This window comes from Artemia franciscana, chromosome 18, assembly GCF_032884065.1.
Source record: "Artemia franciscana chromosome 18, ASM3288406v1, whole genome shotgun sequence".
Lineage (NCBI taxonomy): Eukaryota > Metazoa > Arthropoda > Branchiopoda > Anostraca > Artemiidae > Artemia > Artemia franciscana.
The window spans coordinates 34,518,168-34,541,391 of NC_088880.1; the positions used below are offsets into that span (position 1 = coordinate 34,518,168).

Here is a 23,224-nt window from a genome sequence, read left to right on the forward strand (position 1 = left end):
TAAAAAGGGCACTAGAACTTTTCATTTCCGTTAGCATGAGACCTCCTGCGACATTCTAGTGCCAATTGGTCGATACGATGACCCCTGGAGAAAAAAATAAAAAAAAATAAATACGCACCCGTGTTTTGTCTTCTGGCAAAAATAACGATATTCCACATTTTTGTAGATAGGAGCTTGAAATTTTTGCTGTAGCGTTCTTTGATACGCCGATTGCGAATTCGTCAAGATTCTATGACTTTTAAGGGGTGTTTCCCCCTATTTTCCAAAATAAGGCAAATTTTCTCAGTTTACTTTTGATGACAAAGACTAAATTTAATGAAACTTATATATTCAAAATCAGCATCAAAATCCGATTCTTTTGATGTATCTTTTAGCATCAAAATTCCGTTTTTTAGAGTTTCGTTTACTATTGAGCCGGGTCGCTCCTTACTACAGTTCGTTATCTGTATACAGTTCGAACTCGTTACAGTTCGAACTGTTTGAAACTCTTTAGAGGGCAAGTTATTTCCTATAACAGGCCAAACAAGTTCATTTGGAAACTGTTGATGCACGAATGCAATTTGACCAGGCGGGCAGCAGCCCCTAAGTAAATCATCTTTGTTGGCTACTGTTCCTGTGGGGTAATGGGGGACTCCACAGTGAATACATATAGAGATAAAGGGCCCTAAAAACTGGCAAAAAACACTTGCGTAGTTTACGGCATATTTGTTGGTTTTACTGGGTTTTATGCCACAATTTGTTGGCATCGAAGATTGTGATGGTGCTGTTCTCCTAACATAATATTTACTTGTGTACATAATGGTACACACTTGAGAAGTGAGGTTAGGTCAATCCTAATGAAATATACCAAAATATGATGAAAATATAATACTTTAGAAGCAAAGTCAGGCTATATATTTGCCCCACAGTAGGGGGGGGGGGTAAAGTATAGCGAGTCTGCATGCAAATATGTTAGCTAAACTTATTGTGCATATCACAATAAGTTCAAATGCTTTACCCCCATCTACGCCCCCCTGATGTGCAAATATATAGCCCAAATTATGTAATTATAATGTATTCTGTCATCTGTTACTTGTTTTCCACCGAGCGTAAGATAATTCTCTCTTAATACAAAAATATGAAACCGGTTTGTTCTCTAGCGTGCACCATTATGTACACAAGTACCTTTTTTTCTTCTGTACTTTCATTTTTGACTCGTTCTAATTCTCTTTGTCCTTTAACAGTACAGTTCTTTATTCTTCACTGTCATTTTTGACACTCTTGATACTTGCTTTAGCGTGTCTGCTAATCCTACAATTCTTTGTTCTTCACTTTCATCTTTCAGAAGTTCTGATTCCTCCTGTTGCTTGTAATTCTTGCTGCTGACTATCTTCTAACTGCATATTTCTTTGTTCTCGTGTTCATATAATTTTAACAACACATTTCTCTGTTCTTCATTTTCATTTTAATTCGTTCTGATCCTAATTATTGCATGTCTTGTAAACACATATTTTTCTCTTAACTTTCGTTTTTGAGTCGTTGTGATTTTCGCTGTCACTTATCTTTTAACAGCATATTTTTATGTTCTTCAATTTTATTTTTGATTTGTTCTAATTGTCGGTTTCGCTAATATTTTAACTACATACCTATTTGATCTTTATTTTCGTTTATGATTACTTCATACATTTTTTTTGAGTGCCTTTTACCTTAGCTGCTTGGATTGGTCTTGTCACTTTTGATGGTCTAGGTTGTTCATTATCACCCGTCGTACATTTACATTTCTTAGTTTTTTCTCTTGATCTTGTCCCATTTGGTGGTCCGGTTTGCTCATTTTGATCTTACGGTTTTGTCCTCTTTTGTTTCTTTTGTACTCATTTTGTGTTAACGTTAATTTACGTTTGTGTCCCCTAGATATTATGAAACTGCAAAAAATGTCTTTCGCAATTTACATCAATTTACCGAATTTGGGCTCATGAATTTACATATTTCTAAATTTTTGTTCTGCGAATGTTTCTAAAACTGTTTTAAAAACTATTTTCCTTGTATCTTCACTTTCAGTCAACATGGTTGCTAAACTATTTAGTCTATCCTAATTTATTGTTGATATCATACAGTTTTTTTCATTAATTATAACCTGAAAAATGATCTCTCCAGAAGCAACGCTTATTGAGCATTTCTCTATTTTGAAAACCAATTGTTCATTTTGACGGTGGCACCGGGCCCTTCAAACGCGGGGCCAGATGGGGCCCCAATCGTTCGAATCGCACTTTTTCCGGCCCTGTAAAGAGGTACATATCCTCCCTCAAGATTGTTCCCAACGAACAGGTTTCAGAATGAATTGATATATGATGGCCTAGAAATGGACCTTGCACATTTATAATACCTCCCCTATTTCAAGAACAATACCTCTGATTCCCCACTCCAAGGTCTAGACATGCACTGGCCGTTGAATATTTTGTCTCTTTTCCAAAATTTAGAGGGTGGCTTATACAAATTCTCGCCCGGAAGTCTTCAAATGTTGTTTGATCCTTAAAGAATTTACATTTTTTTATTTATATCAAGGACAACAGGAAGAGTACATATTGATTTCCTTACCATCGCAAAGCCAAACTTGTTCCCTTTTCCTTTCTTCTAAAAGTCATTAGTCTTAAAAGCCTTAAATAATTACACTTAAGTAATTACACTTAAATATGCAAGCCAACTAATCCTGATGATATATTTAAATCATCCTTTTTACGTGTGGTTTTAAGAGTTGCTTACAGGATCAACAACTATTGTCATACAAACTCTAAAGGGTCAGTCACCTTTAAAAAATTGTGTGCACCAGGGGCGAAAGCTTCGCTTGGTGAAATTATGCCACGTGTAATGAGAGGTTTCCCATGTGTGATCAACGGTGCAGTGAAAGCGAGTCCCACGGGGTAAAGCAACTGGCGCTCCAAGATGTACTCAAGATGGTAGAAACCTACGAGTGAATCACTAAAATTTTTTGGGGAAATATAAGTTCATGATATACTTTTTGTTAAGTTTGTCAGGAATATTATAATTCTAAAAGCTAAATTTAAAAATATAATAAATTGCACTCTAATGGATATAGTCGAAACGACTAGCACTAAAAGGTAAAGTGAAAAATGCGGCTTTCGACTTTGCAGTCCCTACCGATGGTGCTTATCTCTGTTTCAAGGCCTTTCAGTCAGGAAGTGCAATGGGGGCTGGGAACCGGCCATTTCGTGCTTTCGTGCACCCTTCCTCTTTACCTTCCCCAGATTTCTCCAGGTACCCATTAAGAGCTGGGTTAACTCTGGCTGATCGAACAGAGTCACGCCAATAGCCCCAGTTCAAAGGATTTTAAGATCTGATGACCCTGAAGCATTTCAATTTTGCAAACTTTTCATTCAGAAGAAAGAGCAGAATTAGACTGTTTTTGTAGGGTTACATCTGATAGAGGTTTAGACAGCAGTACCAATCTTTGAAATAAAAATCTTTGAAAAAGGATGAAAAGTAATTTCTGACATAGGACGGTAAGTTTATCCCACCTACTTTGCTGGTATCTCCCCCTTAAAAAAAATAAATAAATAAAAAATCCTAGCTAAACCAGTACCGTTATGTCTCAAATTAGAAGGCATCTTGAATGCAAGTTTCATTCAAAGCATAAAAACCAGATATGCATAATTGAAATTCCAAATTCATAGGACTACCCCACCCTTCACCACCTGGTGCATATCCTGGAGTTCCACTTGTTCCATAACTTCATACTACGTCCCACCACGCAGCACAAAGATATATCATCACGGCACGTTTCCCAAAGGCATTGTGCACACCAACTGATTGAAAATTTGTTTAAACGTGGTTATTCCTCATCAGGATCTTTTTTGAAAAACCTTTCGCTTTTGCCAGTAAAAGGGGCAAAATTTCTACAAGTCATCACGGATACTATACTATTCATGTCATTCAAAACTCAGTGATGTTCCCTTTCATTTTTAATTTTAGTGTCATGTTTAAGAGCACTTTTCAATATTAACGACCATGACCGTCGTGACTTAGTATAAATTTGGCCACGAGATTGAAGCAGCATCGTGAAAAACTCCCAGCTTTAACAGGATTTACCTCGTTGAAAAAGATGAAACTGCTTGACCTCAACTCTGTATGATTACGCGTATTTTATACGATTATGCGTATTTTGTTCGATTTTGACTAAGTACCGTATTTGTCTACCATAAACTTAAAAACCAAAATGTGAACACTAATGCAACGAAAATAACTCTTATTTTTGACAGGCTTATCGGTAGGGCTCCAAATTATTTGGCTTACCACCTATATTATTATTTTTTTTCAAGCAAACTTTTAATCTTTCTATGTTTTAGTTTTTAAGTCTCTTTTATATATTATATTTTTCATAGCATTGTTGGTTTTTTATTTGTCCCACTGCCTATTCACAAAAAAAAAATATTCACAAAAAAATTACCAGCCCAGTTTTTATCACGTCTCGTTATAATGTTTTGTTTATGTTTACCTTGTTACGTTCCATGATTATCAGGGTAAGATAAAACTTACAACAACGTATGTTGCGTGGGTGAGGGTGGGAAATCATAGGCAGCACAATAGCGCTGCCTAAGTAAAGAGCGATGTAGGCTCAATATATTAATTTTTTCGTTTTAGACCACAGCACTTCGTATCGAAAGAGTTGTCGTAGAAACTTCGAAAAGGGCTGATTCGATTAGAAATTGAAAGGACTAGTGCTAGGGCTAGTGGGGGGGGGGACTATCCCCCCATGCCCAACATTTCCCCAAACACATCCAATCAAACTTTTGAGATAGTAATGTTGCTCAACGTAGTTGAAAGGTCCAAAAATTTTGTCTTTGCGGGTTAGAACTTCCTCATAACCCTCAGAGCAAGGGTTGTAAGTTATGCCCTGGGGACATATAAGATTTATATGGAAAGGGTGATAGTTTAAACTTCGGAGGGTGCTCATAGGAATGTTAATCCGAAGTTCTAGAGCCTTTTGTAATCGGAGGGTGGATACCCTACACCCTACTATACCTCGAATTTTCCCAAAATACATCTGATAGAAATTTTTAAATGCCCCTTTTTCGTCGTAAAAACTTCGAATAAAGGCCCATGCAATTGGAAATTGAAAAGGCCTGTGCCCTTTTTAATGGTAAAAGTGATTGTAGGGCAACAAGCCCCCCCCCCCACGCCCATCAATTCCTCAAACACATTTAATCAAAATTTTGAGTTAGCCATTTTGTAAAATGTAGCTGAAAGGTCTGGAAATTAAATGTCTCCTCCCCCACGTTGCATTTTCCACAAATGCATCCAATAGAAATTTTGAGATAGCCATGTGTTCAATAATAGTCCGCAGATAGTACAAGAAGGCATTCGCGGTTGATAGAATTCCCCAGAGTATAGGGGCAAGGGTTGTAAGTTATGCTTCAGGGGCACATAAGGTTTTTATGGAAGGTGTGGTCTTGTGAACTTTAGAAGAGGCTCATTGGATATGTATAGTTCTAGTTTCCTTTAAAGAGTCAAACATGATGGAGAGCAACTATCCCCCCCTCCTGGCATACATTTTCTCTAAACGTATTCAATTGGAATTGTGAGATAGCTATTTTGTTACCAATAGTTCAAAAATCATACAACTATGTCTTTAGAGTTGAAACAATCTCCAGAGCCTATGGGCAAGGGTTCTAAATTATACCCCGGGGCATATAAGGTTCTCATGGAACAGGTGGTCTTATAGGCTTTGGACCGGATGGGGCTCATTTGATTGGAAGTCAGAAGTTTTAGTGCCCTTTTTAAGAGTAAAAAATGGTGGATGGCAATCAGCCCCCTCCCCAGAGCAATCAGTCCATCATTCCCCAAAACACACCCGATCGAAATTTTAAGAGATCTCTTTTGTTCTGTCTTGTTAAAAGGTCCAGTAATTGTGTCTTTGGGGATGTCAACCTCCCCACAGTCCTCATCAGGACAAGAGCTGTAAGCTAGGCAATCCGTTCATTGTTTACAGATAGTATATGTTATAGAGAAAGGTATGCATGTTTGAACTTCAATTTCCAAAAAGACGAAGGTCATTCAGGTAAACATTTCAGAGAATGTATAGGGGAGTGTTGAACTAAATCAAAACACCTTATGTGTATAAGGATTGTCAAAAGTGTGTAACACAGGAATAACTGAGTATAATAATTTGGAAAATTCAAGAAATGATAAGGGATATGATCAAAAAGGCAATATTTGTATGCTACCAATACTACTGCAGCTACCAAAATATCCAGTTAAATAATTTTATATCTATTCATTGTCAATAAAAAGGTTTCATCCCTATTTTGAACTGTTTTACTTTCGTCATGGAAAGGCAGTGTGGTCTTCGAAGTTATCTACTGCTAATATTACTATTACTGATGTATCTCCTACTGCTACTACTTCTATTGCAACTACTTGTAAAGCTAAGAGCACTAAGATAAAAATTTCAAGAGGTATATGAACATACAGATTATCAAAAGGACATATCAGCAATGTCATAGCAACGGCTAATTGTATAAAGTTGAAACTTCAAGGACTTAATGAGAGGGATGTTCTACCCATCAAAAGGCATTATGTTAACACTATTACTAACAATATCAATACCACTACTGTAGCCTACTACTAATACAACTTTGCCTAAGGGTATGAAGGTGAAATTTTCAAGGTGTTTTGAGGGGAAAAGGTGAACTGAATCACAACACATTTGGTGTATTTGGTGTAAGTCATGTCACTATTTTCATGCTCTTTATTTAACCAAATAGAAAACTGTGGTGTCATATCACTATTGTGGCAAGTAGAAAAATGTACGTCATGTCACTATTTTCATGCTCTTTATTTAACCAAATAGAAAACTGTGGCATCATCTGTAAAATTACGGCAGAAGTCAGTAAGATTGCTACGTTTACCAGCTAAGTTTGGGATTTCTGTAGATGACATGTCAGTATTTTCGTGGTCTTTATTTAACCGAACAAAAAATGCTCGGCGGAATCGGAAATACCGCAGCGCTTCTTGGCACGATTATGTCAACTTATTTTTTTACCCACTGCCAGGCAACAATAGGGGGGGGGGGCTTCCCCATAAGTGACGGCCCTGTCTGGAGTACACGGTTTTGGACAGTGGGCGATGTTTTAACACTAGGCATTTTGAGGTAGTGGTTCATGGAATATTTTACAGAAAATTGTCTGTGACTCACTTGAGCAATCAGAGAGTCTTTTCTTAGGTCCATTTTATATAGCCATTAGGTCCGTTTAGGTCCATTAGTCTATTTAGGTCCGGGTCTGTTTCAACCAGCTTGTGGTCTTCAACTTTTCATCATCTTAGCTAAGTAAAATTTCTTCGTCTCCTGTTCGAAGCAAGAGCATGTAGAACAAGTATAAAAGCTCGGGGGTTCATATCTTAGGCTAGTTGAATAAAAATAACCAAATAATGGATGAAGGAGGGGGATGTGAAGTAAATTCCGAATTTTAAAGGATAAAGTGATACCTTTGCGCATTTTGGGGTCCTTACGTTATGACTGAGACCTAGCGTTAGGTGGACCTAACAATAAACATGAAAATTACAAATCTGTGTTAATTTTTGTTCGATCTATTGTCTATTTTTGTTTTTATAGGAAAACCGTTTATAAGAATTATTCACAGAAATTTTATGACACAAAACGGTCGAGATTTATCGATTTTGGTCAAATTTACTACAATTATCTTTTCTTTAACGTATATCCGGCTCTTTCAATTGGAACAAGAAAAAAAACAATGTATAGAGTTTGTCCTCAATAGACAATAGTATTTTGAACTTCTTATCCAATTCAATGAATCCTATAATACATTCATCGGAATAATCAAAAGTATACAAAAATAACAGATTAAAAAAGTTTAAGCACTCATCTATATTTCAGTAATTTGATTTTTTTTAGTTTTACAAATTCGCTAATCTGATAAGCTGATTTATCTGTTGAAAGTGAAATTTATTTTGATAAAAGAATTCATAAGGTTTACGTTAAGGTTGATGAGAATGAGATTACAAAAAATTATAGCGTCTAAAAATTTATATCGCATTTAATGACGTACCATAAATTTTGACCTTCTAGTCACCACTGTTTCTACTATAAATTGCAGACAAATTTGTGTTAGAATTAGTCTTGTCCTGTCGTTTGTATCCGAAACAGCGATAATTATGGCATTTCGAGTAAGTTCACTTATCATAAAAATGTTACTTAGTTCCTTGAGTGTGGTGCTGAATTTGAAAAGACACAATCTAAAAATGATTGTAAATCTCTATTTTTTTATTTCCTTTCTTTGCAAGAAAATAAGGTTTTACCTGAAAAATTCTTTACATTTGTATACAAGGGAACCAATCAGGAAAGGAGGGGAAGGGGTAAATCGTTCCAATTTTTTAAATATACCCTTTTGTATTTTTCTTCAAAAAAATGAAAAAAGGCAAGCCAACAATTCTGACTTTTTTGAAAAAAAAAACTTTTTTGTTTAATTATTAAAAAACGTAACAACCCCCGTCGAGCATTTGAGTGAGGTGGCGCCTTTGAATGTTTATGAAATGACATTTTAATTTTAATTAGAACAATATGTTGCTTTATTCAAAGGACAATCTCATTCTGTATTTATCTATTTGATGTTGCTTTTTTTAACGTTTTTTACTAGATTCTAGCTTAAACTAGTAATTTCTACAGCATATATTATATGTTTTTGCTGATAACGATATTTTTAAAAGCCTTTGCAAGTTAAGTGAGCATTCGTCTAAAATGAAACCATATGTAACTTGTTCAAACATGGAGAAAGAAATAATAAACTTGAAGTAAAAGAAAGTATGTATTTTTGAAACTCCCTTAAGAAATCTTCTTTTTTTTTTTATTTTCGTTAATTTTTTTTACTTATTTTATTTCTGATAAAATAAAATAAATATAGGTAATATTTTATTTCTAGTTTCATCATCATCTAACAATAGAGAATACAATCTAGCTTTACAAAATGTAGACTTTTTTTTAGTTCATAAGTTGTTTATTTCGTCAAGTTGCCAAAATAAACGAAAATATTTAGTGTTCCTAAATCCAAGGTGTTTTTCTGTTTCCATGGGGGGTCTAGGGCTATAAGATAATTCTTAGAATAAAAAATTTAATATGTGACTTTTTCTTTAATAAATTGTATATTTTTAACTAGTTTAATATTTGTTAATTTTATCAAAATACAAGAAAACTGATGTTTTCAAGAAACGTCAAGGGTGCTAGAAAGATCAAGTATTTGTATTGTCTCTATATAAATTTTTTTTATAAATTTATATAAATTTATTTTTTTATTTTTTATATAAATTTTTTAGAGATCCAACGGTAACGCTGACGAGAAAACATCCTTAAAATATTGATTTTAGTGGATTAAATAAAAAAACAAGGTTTTTAAACTAAAAGTAAGGAGCAACATTAAAACTTAAAATGAACAGAAATTATTAAGTATATGATGGGACACGCCCCCTCGTCAATACCTCGCTCTTTACGCTAAAGTTTGAATTTTGTTCCAATTCTTTAAGAATGACCCGAGAATCATAAAGGCCGTTTAAATAGAATAAATAGCTGTTTTGAAAGTACTAAACAAAAAGTATATGAGGGGGCACATCCAATCATATACGTAATAATTTGTGTTCCTTTTAAGTTTTAATGTTGCTCCTTACTTTTATTTAGAAAATTTGTTTTTTTTATTTCATTTCTGATTGTTTTTTAAATAATGCTGGTAAATCCGGCTCCCCCTTCATGGAGAATTCTCCTCCCTCAAGAAAAATTCCTCCACGGAAAGAACATCTCAAATAATTCTCTCCCCCCCCCCACTACCATAAAAAATCCCCCTGAAAATGTCTGTGTGCTCGCCAATAACCAACACTAAATGTAAATAATGGACAAAGTTCATTATTTACTTTGTTGCTAAAGACAAAGTTACTACTGAAAAAAATGGCTATCTCAAAATTTTGATCCGGTGACTTTGGGGAAAAAATGAGCGTTGCAGCGGGCCTAGTTGCCCTCCAATTTTCAGTCACTTAAAAAGGGCGCTAAAACTTTTAATTTTCCTTCGAATGAGCCCTCTCGCAATATTCTAGGACTTCTGGGTCAATGCAATTGCCCCTATGGAATAAACAAATATACACACATAGGAGCTTAAGACCTCTAGAGTAGGGTTCTCTGATACGCTGAATGTGACGGTATGACTTTCATTAGGATTTTATGACTTTTCAGGGGTGTATAACCTTTTTTTCGAAAATAAGGTAAATTTTCTCAGGCTCGTAACTTTTGATGAGCAGGACTCAACTTGATGAAACTTATATATTTAAAATCAGCATAAACAATTGTTTCTTTTGGTGTAGCTATTGGTATCAAAATTTCGTTTCTAAGAGTTTTAGTCACTATTGAGCCAGGTCGATCCTTACTTACAGTTCGTTACCACGAACTGTTTGATTACCAGCGCAAAACAAAGCTTTATTTCAAGTACTCTTGCCTTGTCTAGGTGTTACCTCTCTCTGGGCAAAAGTGAGAGAGTTGTGCAGTGCTGTAATTCATCGAAATGCTAGTGGAGGGGCAAAGTTGGAGCTAATTTGGAAAATGAGCCAAATAGTACTATAAGAGAAAGATATACTAGAGAAAACTGCCTCGCTTCTGTGGATGCTTGTATTAACCAGGCTTATCTTGGTTTTGACAAGATTTTTAGAGAAACAAAATTTCATCTGGAGGGAGGCAAACTGGGGTCTGGGAGGGGAGGGGGCATATCCAGATCTGGGAGGGTCAACTGCCTCCCCTTCTTGTTCCATAGCATATTACATTCCAGGGGTTGTGAGCCAGCTTGCACGTCTTGATTGACCAAGAAAATAACTCAAGAAACAGGCACTGTATTCACAAGTTGAGAAGCGGTCAAAGAACCATATGATCATTCCTCAGTAATGCTGTTGATAATTCTCTAATTGGCTTGTAGCCAATTTCGGAAATATAGAAGTATCAGAAACAACTAATACGAAAAACTTCAAGCTTTTATAATTGGTTCAACGCAATTTTTGCTGTCCACTATTATGTAAGCAAAAATAAAAAAAATAATCAGGAAGTAGCTAAGTGGATAATACTGATTTTTTTTTTTTTTTTACTGTGGTCTTATTATAGCTTTTTCTGACGTGAATACGTACAGTTATGTTAATCAGATTTTTTTCTAGTTTCTGGTGATCGCTGCGTGCGTGGCTATCTGCAAAGCGGGTTATGGTGGTAGCTCTGGTGGAAGTGGATACGCAGCTCCAGTTTCAAGCGGTGGTTATGGAGGTGGATCAAAAGGAGGGTATGGTGGACCCAGTATTCCCGCCGCTCCTATTGGACATTCTGGTGGTGCTTCCGGAGGCTACGGAGGTGGAGCGTCAGGAGGCTATGGAGGAGGAGCAATAGGTGGTGGAGCAGGAGGAGGCTATGGAGGTGGATCAGCTGGAGGCTATGGTGGTGGAGTTTCAGCTCCAATCGGTGGAGGTGGAGGATATGGAGGTAGCTCCGGGGGCTACGGAGGTGCTCCATCAGTTCCAGCAGCTCCTCTACCTGCCCCAATAGCTCCTACTGGAGGCTACGGGGGTGGTGCCAAGGCTGGTGGTTATGGTGGTGGTGCCCAAGCTGGAGGTTATGGCGGTGGTGCCCAAGCTGGTGGATATGGAGGTGGTGCTCAAGCCGGTGGATATGGAGGTGGTGCACAAGCTGGTGGATATGGAGGTGGTGCTCCAGCCGGTGGATATGGAGGTGGTGCCCAAGTTGGTGGATTTGGAGCTGGTACCCAAGCTGGTGGATATGGGGGTGGAAGTTCGGGCGGATATGGAGCTCCTGTCCCAGCCCCACTTCCTGCTCCAATAGCACAAGTGCCTTCAGGTGGTTACGGTGGTAGCAGTGGTGGTTATGGAGGTGGAGCTGCTGCTGGTGGATTTGGAGGAAGTAAAGGTGGACTTGGTCATTCTTCAGCTGGAATCGGTGGAGGTGCAGGAGGCTACGGAGGCTCTTCAGCTGGAGGATATGGGGGTAGCTCCATAAGTGCACCGTCTGGTGGCTATGGAGGTGGCTCTGCAGGTGGATTTGCTCCAAGCAAAGGGGCCTCAGCCGGAGGATATGGGGGAAGCTCCTTAGGCGGTGCTGCTGGTGGATATGGAGGAAGTAGTGGAGGATCTCTAGGTGGATATGGAGGTAAACATAAGTTTCATTCTCATAACTCAAAATAATTATTGGATATTAAATAACCTGAAAGAAATAGCTAACATAAGTAACTTGTATTCCAATTAAAATAGGATATCAAAGAATGTTAAACTTAATCCTTGTCTTTGATTATTAAGATTAAGAGCATTCAATTCCTTACAGTCATTTTGTAAGCCTCGGCACTGGCTGACCGTCTCAAAGACGAAGGGGATATTAGCTGAGTTCCCCAGGGGCACTACCCACAATCGATAGCTGTTGAGAATTTGTGGTTTAACTATGAAATTTGATTGAAAAGGCAATGAATTTTTGCGCACCCTGGGTTTGCAGGGTTTTTAATCAGATCAGATAGCCCCGTGGGGAACTCCCAAAGCTTCCCAAGTGATCAAAGATAATTCCATTGAGCTAATTTTTACCGTTTTACTATTTGACATACTAGAGTGAACTGCTTATCCAAAAATCGAATTTCACACTTTCTGATGGTCTGAATTTCATTTAAACTGAATATTTCTGTATCCCAGCTCTTCAAGCCAGGATAAGACCAACCAATAAACTATAAATAGTATGGCCACACAAGCTTAAAAAGTTTATAATGGATGAGATAGAGTTATTCTTTGAAGTATCAAAACCCATTAAAATGAAAAAATTTTAGATTTAACTCATGATAGAATACAGCAAGTAGAAAATAATTTTTCGAGCATATTATAATTTCAAACTACGTATCGTCAAGCTAAAAATTATTTATTACGAAGTAAAGCTTTTCACTTGATTTTACTTAGAGATAAGTTCAAAAATTTACTGTAGGATTAAATACGCCAGTACTACGTGCTGGCAGATTGCCTAAATTTATCTTATGGACCCAAACAAATGCAATAATTACTCAATTTCAGATACTGAATTATATCTCATAAAAAACACATATTCATTTTGTTTTCTTTTAAGTAAAGAGAAGAGGAATGATTGGTCTTTGGCGAGCCATTGTGTATTGTGTATAACTAGGTGGCTCATGTGCCATTCTGATTTGAGCTTACTAAAAAACTTAAGTTTGAGCTAAGGTTTAAATCTATAAGAGAAAAATCTGAGCTTATTTGAAGACGTACCTCGAAACGAAGTCCTTGCGGAGTAATGGATTTGTTTGTTAATTGATTGCTAATGGATTTGTTTATTTTTAGCATCATTATTTTAACAGTTTTGTAATATAACACCAGCGATTGTCTAATTGAAAAATTAAGCTATATATATTTTCTCTCGTGGAGAATCATAATCCAGTCATAGACAAACATTGCAAAGGGTTTTATCACGATATAACACGCATAACGTTACAACGAGGGAAGATTGAAGCCCACTCTAGAAACTTCATGTTGATAAATTAAAGCTGCATACTACAGAAAGTTTGATATTGTAATAGATTAAATAAAAAAAAAACAAGTTCTTTTAACGGAAAGTAAGGAGTGACTTCAAAACTTAAAAACGAACAGAAATTACTTCGTATATGAAAGGAGATGCTTCCTCCTCAATGCCCCGCTCTTTACGCTAAAGTTTGACTCTTTCTCTTAACTCTACTTTTTAAAACAGTAAAAACCTTTAGCGTAAAGAGCGGGGCGTTGATGAGGAAGCATCTTTTGATCTTTTGAGAAAAAAGGAGCGGGGGAGGAGGCCTAGTTGCCCTCCGATTTTTGGTTACTTAAAAAGGCAACTAGAACTTTAAATTTTTTTACGAATGTTTTTATTAGTAAAAGATGTACGTAACTTACAAATTAGCTTACGTAGCGAACTTCTGTATTCTCATGTTTTTATTACGTATACTAAGGGGCTCACCCCCTCGTCAGAACCTCGCTCTTTGCACTAAAGCTTAAATTTTGTTCCAATTTCTTAAGAATGACCTCTGAATCACAAAAGCCGTAGAATAAATAGTTGAAATTACTGAAAATACTTTAGCTTTAAAAAGAGCGAGGTATTAGGAAGAGGTGAGCCCATCATAATAATTTCTGTTCGTTTTAAATTTTAATGCTTCTCCTTACTTTCATTTGAAAAAACTTTTCCATATTTCTTTTTTCAATGTATTTTTTAAATAATGCTAGATAATCCTGCGCTCCCTTCATGAAAATTTTCTTCCCCCATGAAAAATTGCTCCAAGGAAAGTTCCCCCACCATATTACCCTCTTCTCAACTCCTCCTCCCCCCAACCTCAAAATCCCCCTGAAAATGTCTGTAAACTTCCAAATAACCATTACTATGTGCAAGCACTGGTCAAAGCTTGTAACTTGTGGCCCCTTCCACGGGGACTGTGGGGGAGTAAGTCGTCCCCAAAGACATAGTTATAAGGTTTTTTGACTACGCTGAATAAAATAATACGCTGGCTATCTCAGAATTTTGATCTGGTGACTTTGGGAAAATAATTGGCGTGGGAGGGGGCCTAGGTGCCCTCCAATTTTTTTGGTCACTTAAAAATGGTACTAGAACTTTTCATTTCCGTTAGAATGAGCCCTCTCGCAAGATTCTAGGACCACTGGGTCGATACGATCACCCCTGGGAAAAAAAAACAACAAACAAACAAATAAATACGCATCCGTGATCTGCCTTCTGGCAAAAAAATACAAAATTCCACATTTTTGTAGATAAGAGCTTGAAACTTCTACAATAGGGTTGTCAGATACACTGAATCTGGTGGTGTGATTTTCGTTAAGATTCTATGACTTTTAGGGGTTGTTTTCTCCTATTTTCTAAAATATGGCCAGTTTTCTCAGGCTCGTAACGTTTGATGGGTAAGACTAAACTTGATTAAACTTATATATGTAAAATCAGCATTAAAATGCGACTCTTTTGATGTAGCTATTGATATCAAAATTCCATTTTTTAGAGTTTTGGTTACTATTGAGCCGGGTCGCTCCTTACTACAGTTCGTTACCACGAACTGTTTGACTTTATTGTCTGTTTTGAATTTTATATCAAGTAAATACCAAAAATTCGCCGATTTGCTGAATTTAAATACGTTTAAGAATTTAAAAGTGAAACAGCAGCGTTGCAATTTCAGTACTCAATAAATTTAAAGGGATGTAAACAGATGGAAGCCGATTGTAAATTTTGGTGCACAGGAAAATTATTAGAACTATATAGATGGCAATGATGATACCCCATGTTTACAAGGTAAAAAAAGAACATTACCTGCTAAACCGTAACTCTAGGGCAACAGAGTTCGACAACCCTTATAGAAGAAAATAAGAGACACATTTCTGTTGATGTGTTAACCCCCACATCTCCGCCCCAAATAAAAATGTAAAATCATCAACATAAAACATTTATTTTTGCAAGAACATATCGAAGACAATAATATCTTACATGAGGAGGATGCTGTTCTGTTATCTGTTTATCTTTCTGATTAACTTTCTGTTTTACCGTTTTCGTTAATATGAATTGTAATATTAAAACTAAAAGGCTCAAATATCCGCTTCTATCTTCATTCTAGTCCTCTGACAGATGCCACAAGTACCCGAGGGGGTGCTAAATTTCCGAAATGAGGTATACCAGGTGGTGCGCGCGAAACGTGGCCAAAGTGTGCCAAGGGTGGTGGAACTCTGCCAAGAGTTGCAGGAACTATGCCACGCCTGGTAGAACTCTGCCAAGAGTTGCAGGAACTATGCCACGCGTAGTGGAAATGTGCGAAAATTATGGCGCTCCGAGATGAAGACCGGATGGCGCAAAGTGAGCGGTCCCTCGCTTGTACCCCTTCTTCTTCTGGAAACATTAAAGCAATGCATTTTCTAAAGACAGTTCTTTCTGTTTTATGGGAGGGGGAGGGGGTTTTGGACAAGTGATTGGGTTCTCTTATTCCCTCCTATGTGCAGGTATGAAATGCAACATTTCAATTCTACGGATTGTCAAGTAATCTATTATTATAAATGAAATAGGAATAGAAATAGAAATAGGAAATAGGAATGCATTTTTGGATTTAAAATTTTCAAGTTACTTTTAAAGCTTCCGATGCGATTTGTTTTATTCATAAATGCAGTGGCTTATTTAAAAGAAACATTTGTGAATCCCCTCCTCTCCAAAAGAAGTTGCCGATTTTGACCTCGGAATACATATAAAGGCCGCCAGCTTGCTTTTCACTTTGACTTTCTTTTAAGCGGAAAAGCCTCGGTGTTATCTGCTTAATTCTAGTTCTATTAATTGCAAAAAATATTAAAAAGCTTTGATTTAATATTAAAGCCAAATTCTGGGAGTTTTTGGTTATTTGTACATTATTGTTTCGATTAGACTCTACGATGTTTCCAGAAATCAATTGAGTTTTTAAGAACGGGAGTAATCTATTGAAATAATTAAGTGTAGCAAAAGTAATATCCGGTATTTATTGTTAGAAATGGACGTAAATCCATTTTACGAAACCCAGCAACATTTATCGATTAGATCAGATAAAGTATATTTTATAATTTTATAATATAATAAAAAAAAATTATAAATATTTTATAATATAATTTTCGTATGCCGACCAATGGGCTGCAACGCGCGGGTACCGGTCTCCTAATTCAATGTCTTCGGTCGGGAGTGTAATGCGTGAATGGGGGCTAATCATCCAACATTTCCCGTTTTCCCCCCTCAGGTTTCTGCAGGTACCCATTTAGATCTATTTAACTCTGTCTAAGCAACAAAGTCTAACTAACAACCTCCGTTCCATACCAAATAACCAGCGACACCAGGACTCGAACCCCTAACCTCAGAATTTAGATGACAAGCATAAATTTTCACGAAATATTTTTTTAACCATTACATTACGGGAACTATAAACAATTATTTACGACAAAGAAAACTCTTATTCAAAGGCTATGGATCAAACCCTGCCCTCCAACATAAGAACTAATGTAAAAATATATTGCAAATTCATGTAATAGCTTAAGAAGCATTATCTGGGGAGCACAGTACACGCAGTGACGCTTTCCTCTTAGATTTAATATCTTGAATAAAGGCCTGATGGTGAAAGGGTATAGGCACTGCCAAGACAATTAGTAACTGCATGTCATTTATATTCTTGCTGTGACAACAGCAATAGCCGTCATTAATGGTAGTTATTTTACCTAACCTGAATTAAAGAAGATCAAACCACCTTAGATTAAAATAACTCCATTCCTTGTATTATGGTTCTTCAACGTCGTATATTTTATTGAGGAGTTTGCCAAGTTTCCTGGGTAATTCTGTAACGTAAGTCAAGTTTAGTTGCTGTAACTATAAATTCTCAGTTGACACGCAATGGACATTTTAACAAAATCCCGATTCAAAGCCAAGGTCGTGTGCTATATCTACATTTCGACAAATGGGTTTTTGACACTTGACTAGGGCACTTTTTCTTTTGATTTTTTTAAAGATATAGCGTGAGTTGATAATACGTGATAAATAATTTATTTTACGCGTTAATTTGACTAAGATATTAAGTGGCAGTTCTGGCCTCTATTGTGCTTGGGCAAAATCTTGATTAGCAATCCCCGTCTCCCAAAAAGTTTCAGGCCAAATTTTAGCAATATTTAAATTTATTAGCAAAAATTTCCTCTACTGTATATTAATAAAAATAAGTTTTATAAATTAAAAACTGATTATAAACGTTAGATTATTAATTTGAAATTCTGCACCCCTCAAATTTCTGTGCCTTGGGTATGTACTCCCTCTATCACTCCCTTAAAACCGCCTCTGAAGATATTCCACAATATCAAAAATGTATGTATTGAACGCAACACATTCCAGACTGAGGGATCATAGTAGGAATTCCTTATACAGAAGTCAAATCCATTTGTAGGGGTCAGAATAACAGCAATATAAATGGTTCTAGAAAGCTCAATATACACAAAAGCTTTACCCACTTTCTGGGGTTAAGAATCTCAGTGTAAAAAGGGTCTTGTTTTAAAGTGGTTTTTCCTAATTGTTTAGGGTTTCATTGTGCCCCTTATCTGCACTTTTGCTAATTTTATGTTGACTTTTGTTACATTGGATTGTTGTTACAGGTTCAGCGCCAGTTGGAGGCAGCAGCTATGGTCGTTAAGTTCCCAAATCTACACTTGTTGTTCAACTCACCTATTGTTTAGTTATGATTGAGTTTTTATACCGAAGCGTGAAATATAATAAAGAGTTATTTTAGCTACAAAGGCGTAAATTTTATAAAGGCAATTTTATGGTTGAGAGGAAGGCTTCACAGTATTAATCAATCACAAACATGTTCAAGGAAGACTTCATTTTATTATGATGAAGAAATTACAAAAGATTGATTTTGAAGGTTATTTAAGCCACTCATCTAGAAATGATTAAAGACAGAAATTAAACATTAGTTTTTTGGAGTGTTTTCCAGGTGGAAATTCCAATTCAATTCGTGTTTCATATTTAATGTGAAATAACTACGAACCTGGAACAATTTGTTTTCTAATACCTTAATACGCATTAAAATTTATTATCAAAATATGAATAATACTAAAGAGTAAAATATGAAAAATATGAGTGTTGATGCATTAATACTCATCAATTCTCCTCAAATAGGTCATTTGTCTCTAGTTTTCTCAATTTGAGGATGCAGAAGTTAATAACCTGGAATGAAAAATTTAATTTTAGTTAATATAAGTATTATTAGCTTTTTGTCAACCCCGGAACACCCTCTTGGTTTGGAAGCTGCCGTGGATCAGAATTTCAACTGGAAACGGCAAAAGGGTGAGCTAAATAATTTAGAAAAATACGTACAGAGGAAGTATTGATCAGGCCTACAACGATTATCTTTTATGTTTAAAAAGTACATATTTATAGGTATGTTTTTTGATTGGATAGGGCTTCAGAAATATCCCCACCTCTGGCTACACCACTGACGATTTTAATAGAAACTAAATACGCACGAACGTGCGTATGTATACGAATAGCTTTAGGACAGGTACCCCGAAATATTTTTTAACATGATGTAATTTTTTGACCATGCATGTTCTACAGGCTAAACACGAATTTTGTCCTTCTCGCCTTGCGACTGTAATTTTTTTAAACAAATATTTACCTTACAGCTGATTTCAACGGTGTTGAACATAGAAATTGCGAGATATAAATTAACTCTTCTAATGAAATTTATTCAAAATTTCTAGAACAGAAGATATTCTTAAGGAGGTCAGAAGGATAAAGATGCTATGATCTTAATTTCTTTGTAATATATTCCAGATGGGGAAAAAGAACCTGATAATTGGAAATTTTGGGCTTTTTTAAATTTTGGCACCCTCTCTTTCTATCAATTACTGTAGTTCTCACAAAAGGGAAAAAAACACATAAACACATACGTGAATTACAAAGAGCAACTATCAATATAATATACATGCTTTATTTTTCTTTCCTTGGTTTTTAGCAAGCAGGTTTTACCAGACAAACCGAAGATGGTTTTAAACATAAAAGTCCCAAAGAATAGGTTAAAATTTCTAATGAAGGTCATTTCAGCATTTATAATATAGTGAAGGCCTTTTCTTAAAGTTCTGGCCCTGATATGACTATTACATTATAAATGAAAAATTTTCCCATAGTCAAAACATAGATTTTTCCAGTTTCGATCCCTCCGTTTGTGTAAGAATATTGGTACTTGTTTCCCCCCCCTAAATCTATCAATTTAGTATGAAAATTAGGCACCTGAGTTAAAAACTAGTTTGACCTATTTTGCAGTTCAATAAAATTAACCAATAAAACCTTTGCAATAGAGTTTCAAAAACTTCATTTCCCATAGGTATCTTGTGACACTACGCTTTTTGTAATACTTGATATTTTTAACACCTCATCCCTATTAGAAAATTAGTTGAAGACTTTTCTATGAGGACTGATTGGAAAGTTTAACTTTTAAATTTGAACATATCATGTGCCTATTTTTGCCCTTTTAAAATCGATACCTAAGTAACATTTATTCTCCTTAAATCGTACAGATAACTTCGAAGACAACACTGCCTTTCCATGACAAAAAATATAACAGTTCAAAATAGGGATGAAACCTTTTAATCGACAGTAAAATAAATATAAAATTTTTAACTGAATATTTCGGACACATATACAATGTCCAACATCAGCAGTAAAACTAAAAGTGTTTACTGCTCGATATAGAGTAAGTCTGAATAACGGTACTGCTGAGTGATAAATCTTTTTATTGCAAAAAAAAATGTTGCTGACGTTTGTTTAAAGTTATATCCATTTATATACATATATCCAGTTTACAACAAGAAAAAAATTAGGTCCAAGCAGCAGAATACACATAGATTAAAACTAATGATAGCTTCAGGTGATCAAATTTGATATCAAAATTCAATAAACAAACCTGAATAATATTTCTAAGTTCTGAATATTGTTTTGCTTCTCAATAATTCGCTCTAAAATTTAAAGTGTGCGTAAATACGTATATGAATCACATTGTACCCGATTCACAGTATTCGTTGATGAGCATCCAAAGTAAATGCTCTATCGGAGTTTCCGAAGAAATTGTGGAAAAAAGTTTCAACTTCGTTCTTCTCTATGGAAAACTACCAATCAGAACCTCTGAAGTTACAACCTGTGTCTACTAGCCTACGCTATAGTCTACCGTCGATTGGATATGGATGGGTAAAATTGCTGCCGCACAATTCAAACCAAAATTGTCCGTCGGAATTGAAGTTGTCTGTGCGCATTTGTGTGGTTTAGTTTCACCAAAATTGTATTATTTGGGGCCTCAATAGGGGAAATCTAACTCTTAATTCCCCCTTAATACATCATTTCACTGTTTATTTGAAGATTCCTATAAGAATTTTAAAGTCAACATTAATAATTGCTTAAATTACTTTCAGTCGTATCTAAAAGTTTGATCTTTAAACATAAATAGTATTATTTTGCGACTATGGCATTCTTTTAAATCAAAATTGGACAAAAAAGAGCCAACTATGCCGAAAACGTCAATAGGATTTGATAAAATGTAACTGAGCTTGATACTTTCGTCGCTTGTATTTTTTTCTTTCCTTCGCAAACACGAGATACAACTATTGAGAGGCAAGAATGATAGTTTGTAGCCGAGATTCTAATGAACAACAAAGTCACCGAGAAATACAAAAAAAAAGAAATACAAAATACAAAAATACAAAAAAACTACAAAAATACAAAATACAAAGACTACAACACTTTATACAATTGGCTTGATTCAAATTTAAAGTGCGGGTGCCCGAAGGGCACCCCCATAGGTCGCAAAAAAACATCAAAATTGCTGCTTGAGCTTGGCAAGCACAAAAAAGGACAGAAAAGGGAATAACGAGTTCCCCGTTCACTGCCCGTGTCAAGACATTCCCCAGTCTTGACACTCTCGCCCCGAGTCAATCGAATGTCACGGAAGACGGCGGCAGAACTTATCAGCCCTGATTTTAACAAAATTTTCATTTGTGTACAAATATTTTCATTTGTTTAAATATGACTCTCCTTACTTTATACGGAAAAAGATATGGGAAAAATGAAAATTTCGGATTCAATTTGCATATACGTTCTGCCATCTGCGCTATCTACTTTATTTTATTTGAAATAAATTACAAAAAAAACTACAAAATGATTATAAATGTTAGACTATTTATTTAAAATATTCCAGCCCCAAAATTTCTGCGATCAGGTTAAGTGCTCCATCTGCCCCCAAGGGGCAAAGGGGGTCTGCATCTGGAGAGCCAAGGGTATGGTCTATATAATAATTTTTCTCCAAATTATTTGAAGAGGGGGCAACTGCCCACCCTTCCCCTCCCAGACGACACCGCTGTCTGCCCCTCCCCTCAGAAAAAACTTATGCTCTCTCCTAACTACCCACACAAAAATATGACATGTATTTTCAGTCTTTTTTTTAATGTTGATAATTTTGCCTTTTTTGACTAAGAATAGAGGAGGGGATCCTATTTTAGTATTTTCTCATTTTTTCATTAGTTAATACCCAAAATGTTAAAGGCAAATAAAAATGTTGAACAAAGAAAATGATATAAATTAATCGGCATGGTGACGGTAAACTAGAACATGGTTGATTTAAAAAGTACATTGCTTGTCGATTTTATTCAAAATCTTAGATTGCGTTGATTCTCTTTAGAGGAATTTAAAGATCCTCAATTATCTTCTCTGGAAAGTGGGGGTTCTAAAAATTGAAAAATAGCTTCTAATAATTAGTTGTATTGCACAAAAAATCTAAGTTATGCCAAAACATTAAAAATACAGGGTGAGAATTTCAAAGTAGGTTCAATGTCAGCGATAAGTGAAATTTCTTTAGGTTTTAAGCGACAATTCCTGTATTCTGAGCTCCATTTCAAACTCTCGATAAACCATTTTTTTTATATGTGTATGATCATTTTTTTACTGGGAATCTCAGCTACTTTTCTAGCAATCTCAGTTGGGTTTCGTGCATTCTCGGTGACATTTCTTGGAATTTTCGGCAAGATTTCTTGTAGTCTTGACACCAAATTGTATAACTCAAGTGCGAGTTTTTTTTTATATCGGCAACGTTTGAATATTCCTAGTTTACAGATTTGGGGGGGGGGGGCTCACCTCTAATATTGTCACTTTCAGCTTCAACAGAGTATAAACTTGGGTACACAAAAAAAAGACCTGAGAAGCAGAAACAGTAATCTTGTTTACAGTTTACGTGATCTGGATAACATCTTGTGCATTCTCAGCTCCTTTCTATCCAATTTTGATCCAAAAGGAATCCTACATAATAATATTTTTCAATCCAGAACAAACACAAATAAATGAAAAAAAAGTTTAAAAAAATCATTGGGGAATCTACTTAGCCTCTTTGCCCTCTACCTATATCGGTTAGTATATTGATAAACACCTCCTTTGCTCTAGACCTACTGCAAATTGAAGATTTTAGTTTAGCAGGGTCAAAACGCATGTATATACTACTAGTACTATAACTGCTACTACTACTACTACCACTAGTAACTCACTGCAAGACCAAGTAACCCAAGGCCACCACATTTACGCATGCTCTTCCTCCATCCTAATCTATTCAAAGCCTTCCTCTTTACGCACTTCCAAAAGATTTCTATTTCCCTTAAA

The 23,224-nt window shown here is 35.8% G+C and overlaps 2 protein-coding genes across 5 annotated transcripts in view; one reads left to right on the top strand and one right to left on the bottom strand.

Moving 5' to 3' along the window:
• The window catches only part of LOC136038919 (keratin, type I cytoskeletal 10-like), a 97,036-nt gene extending 94,315 nt beyond the window's left edge, over positions 1 to 2,721 (bottom strand). The window contains exon 1 of one of the 4 annotated variants that reach the window (XM_065722427.1): positions 2,575 to 2,721. In XM_065722427.1, the coding sequence (XP_065578499.1) occupies positions 2,575 to 2,577 (3 nt within the window). In that variant the 5' untranslated portion in view covers positions 2,578 to 2,721. Of the gene's footprint in view, positions 1 to 2,385; positions 2,431 to 2,574 lie in introns of those variants that run through there. The other 3 variants (XM_065722426.1, XM_065722420.1, XM_065722418.1) reach the window with 3 other exon arrangements.
• Positions 2,722 to 8,043: 5,322 nt separating this feature from the next.
• Positions 8,044 to 18,321, top strand: LOC136038923 (uncharacterized). The gene is made up of 3 exons (XM_065722429.1): positions 8,044 to 8,178; positions 11,188 to 12,184; positions 18,181 to 18,321. The coding sequence occupies exons 1-3, from the start codon at positions 8,167 to 8,169 to the stop codon at positions 18,216 to 18,218; spliced, it is 1,047 nt and encodes a 348-aa protein (XP_065578501.1). The 5' UTR covers positions 8,044 to 8,166; the 3' UTR covers positions 18,219 to 18,321.
• Positions 18,322 to 23,224: the final 4,903 nt, after the last annotated feature.

What these genes read in the sequence shown, in the direction of transcription:
- LOC136038923 (XM_065722429.1), top strand. An exon ending in ATCTCTAGGTGGATATGGAG is followed by an intron (nt 12,185 to 18,180) that starts GTAAACATAAGT and finishes TTGTTGTTACAG; the next exon opens with GTTCAGCGCCAGTTGGAGGC.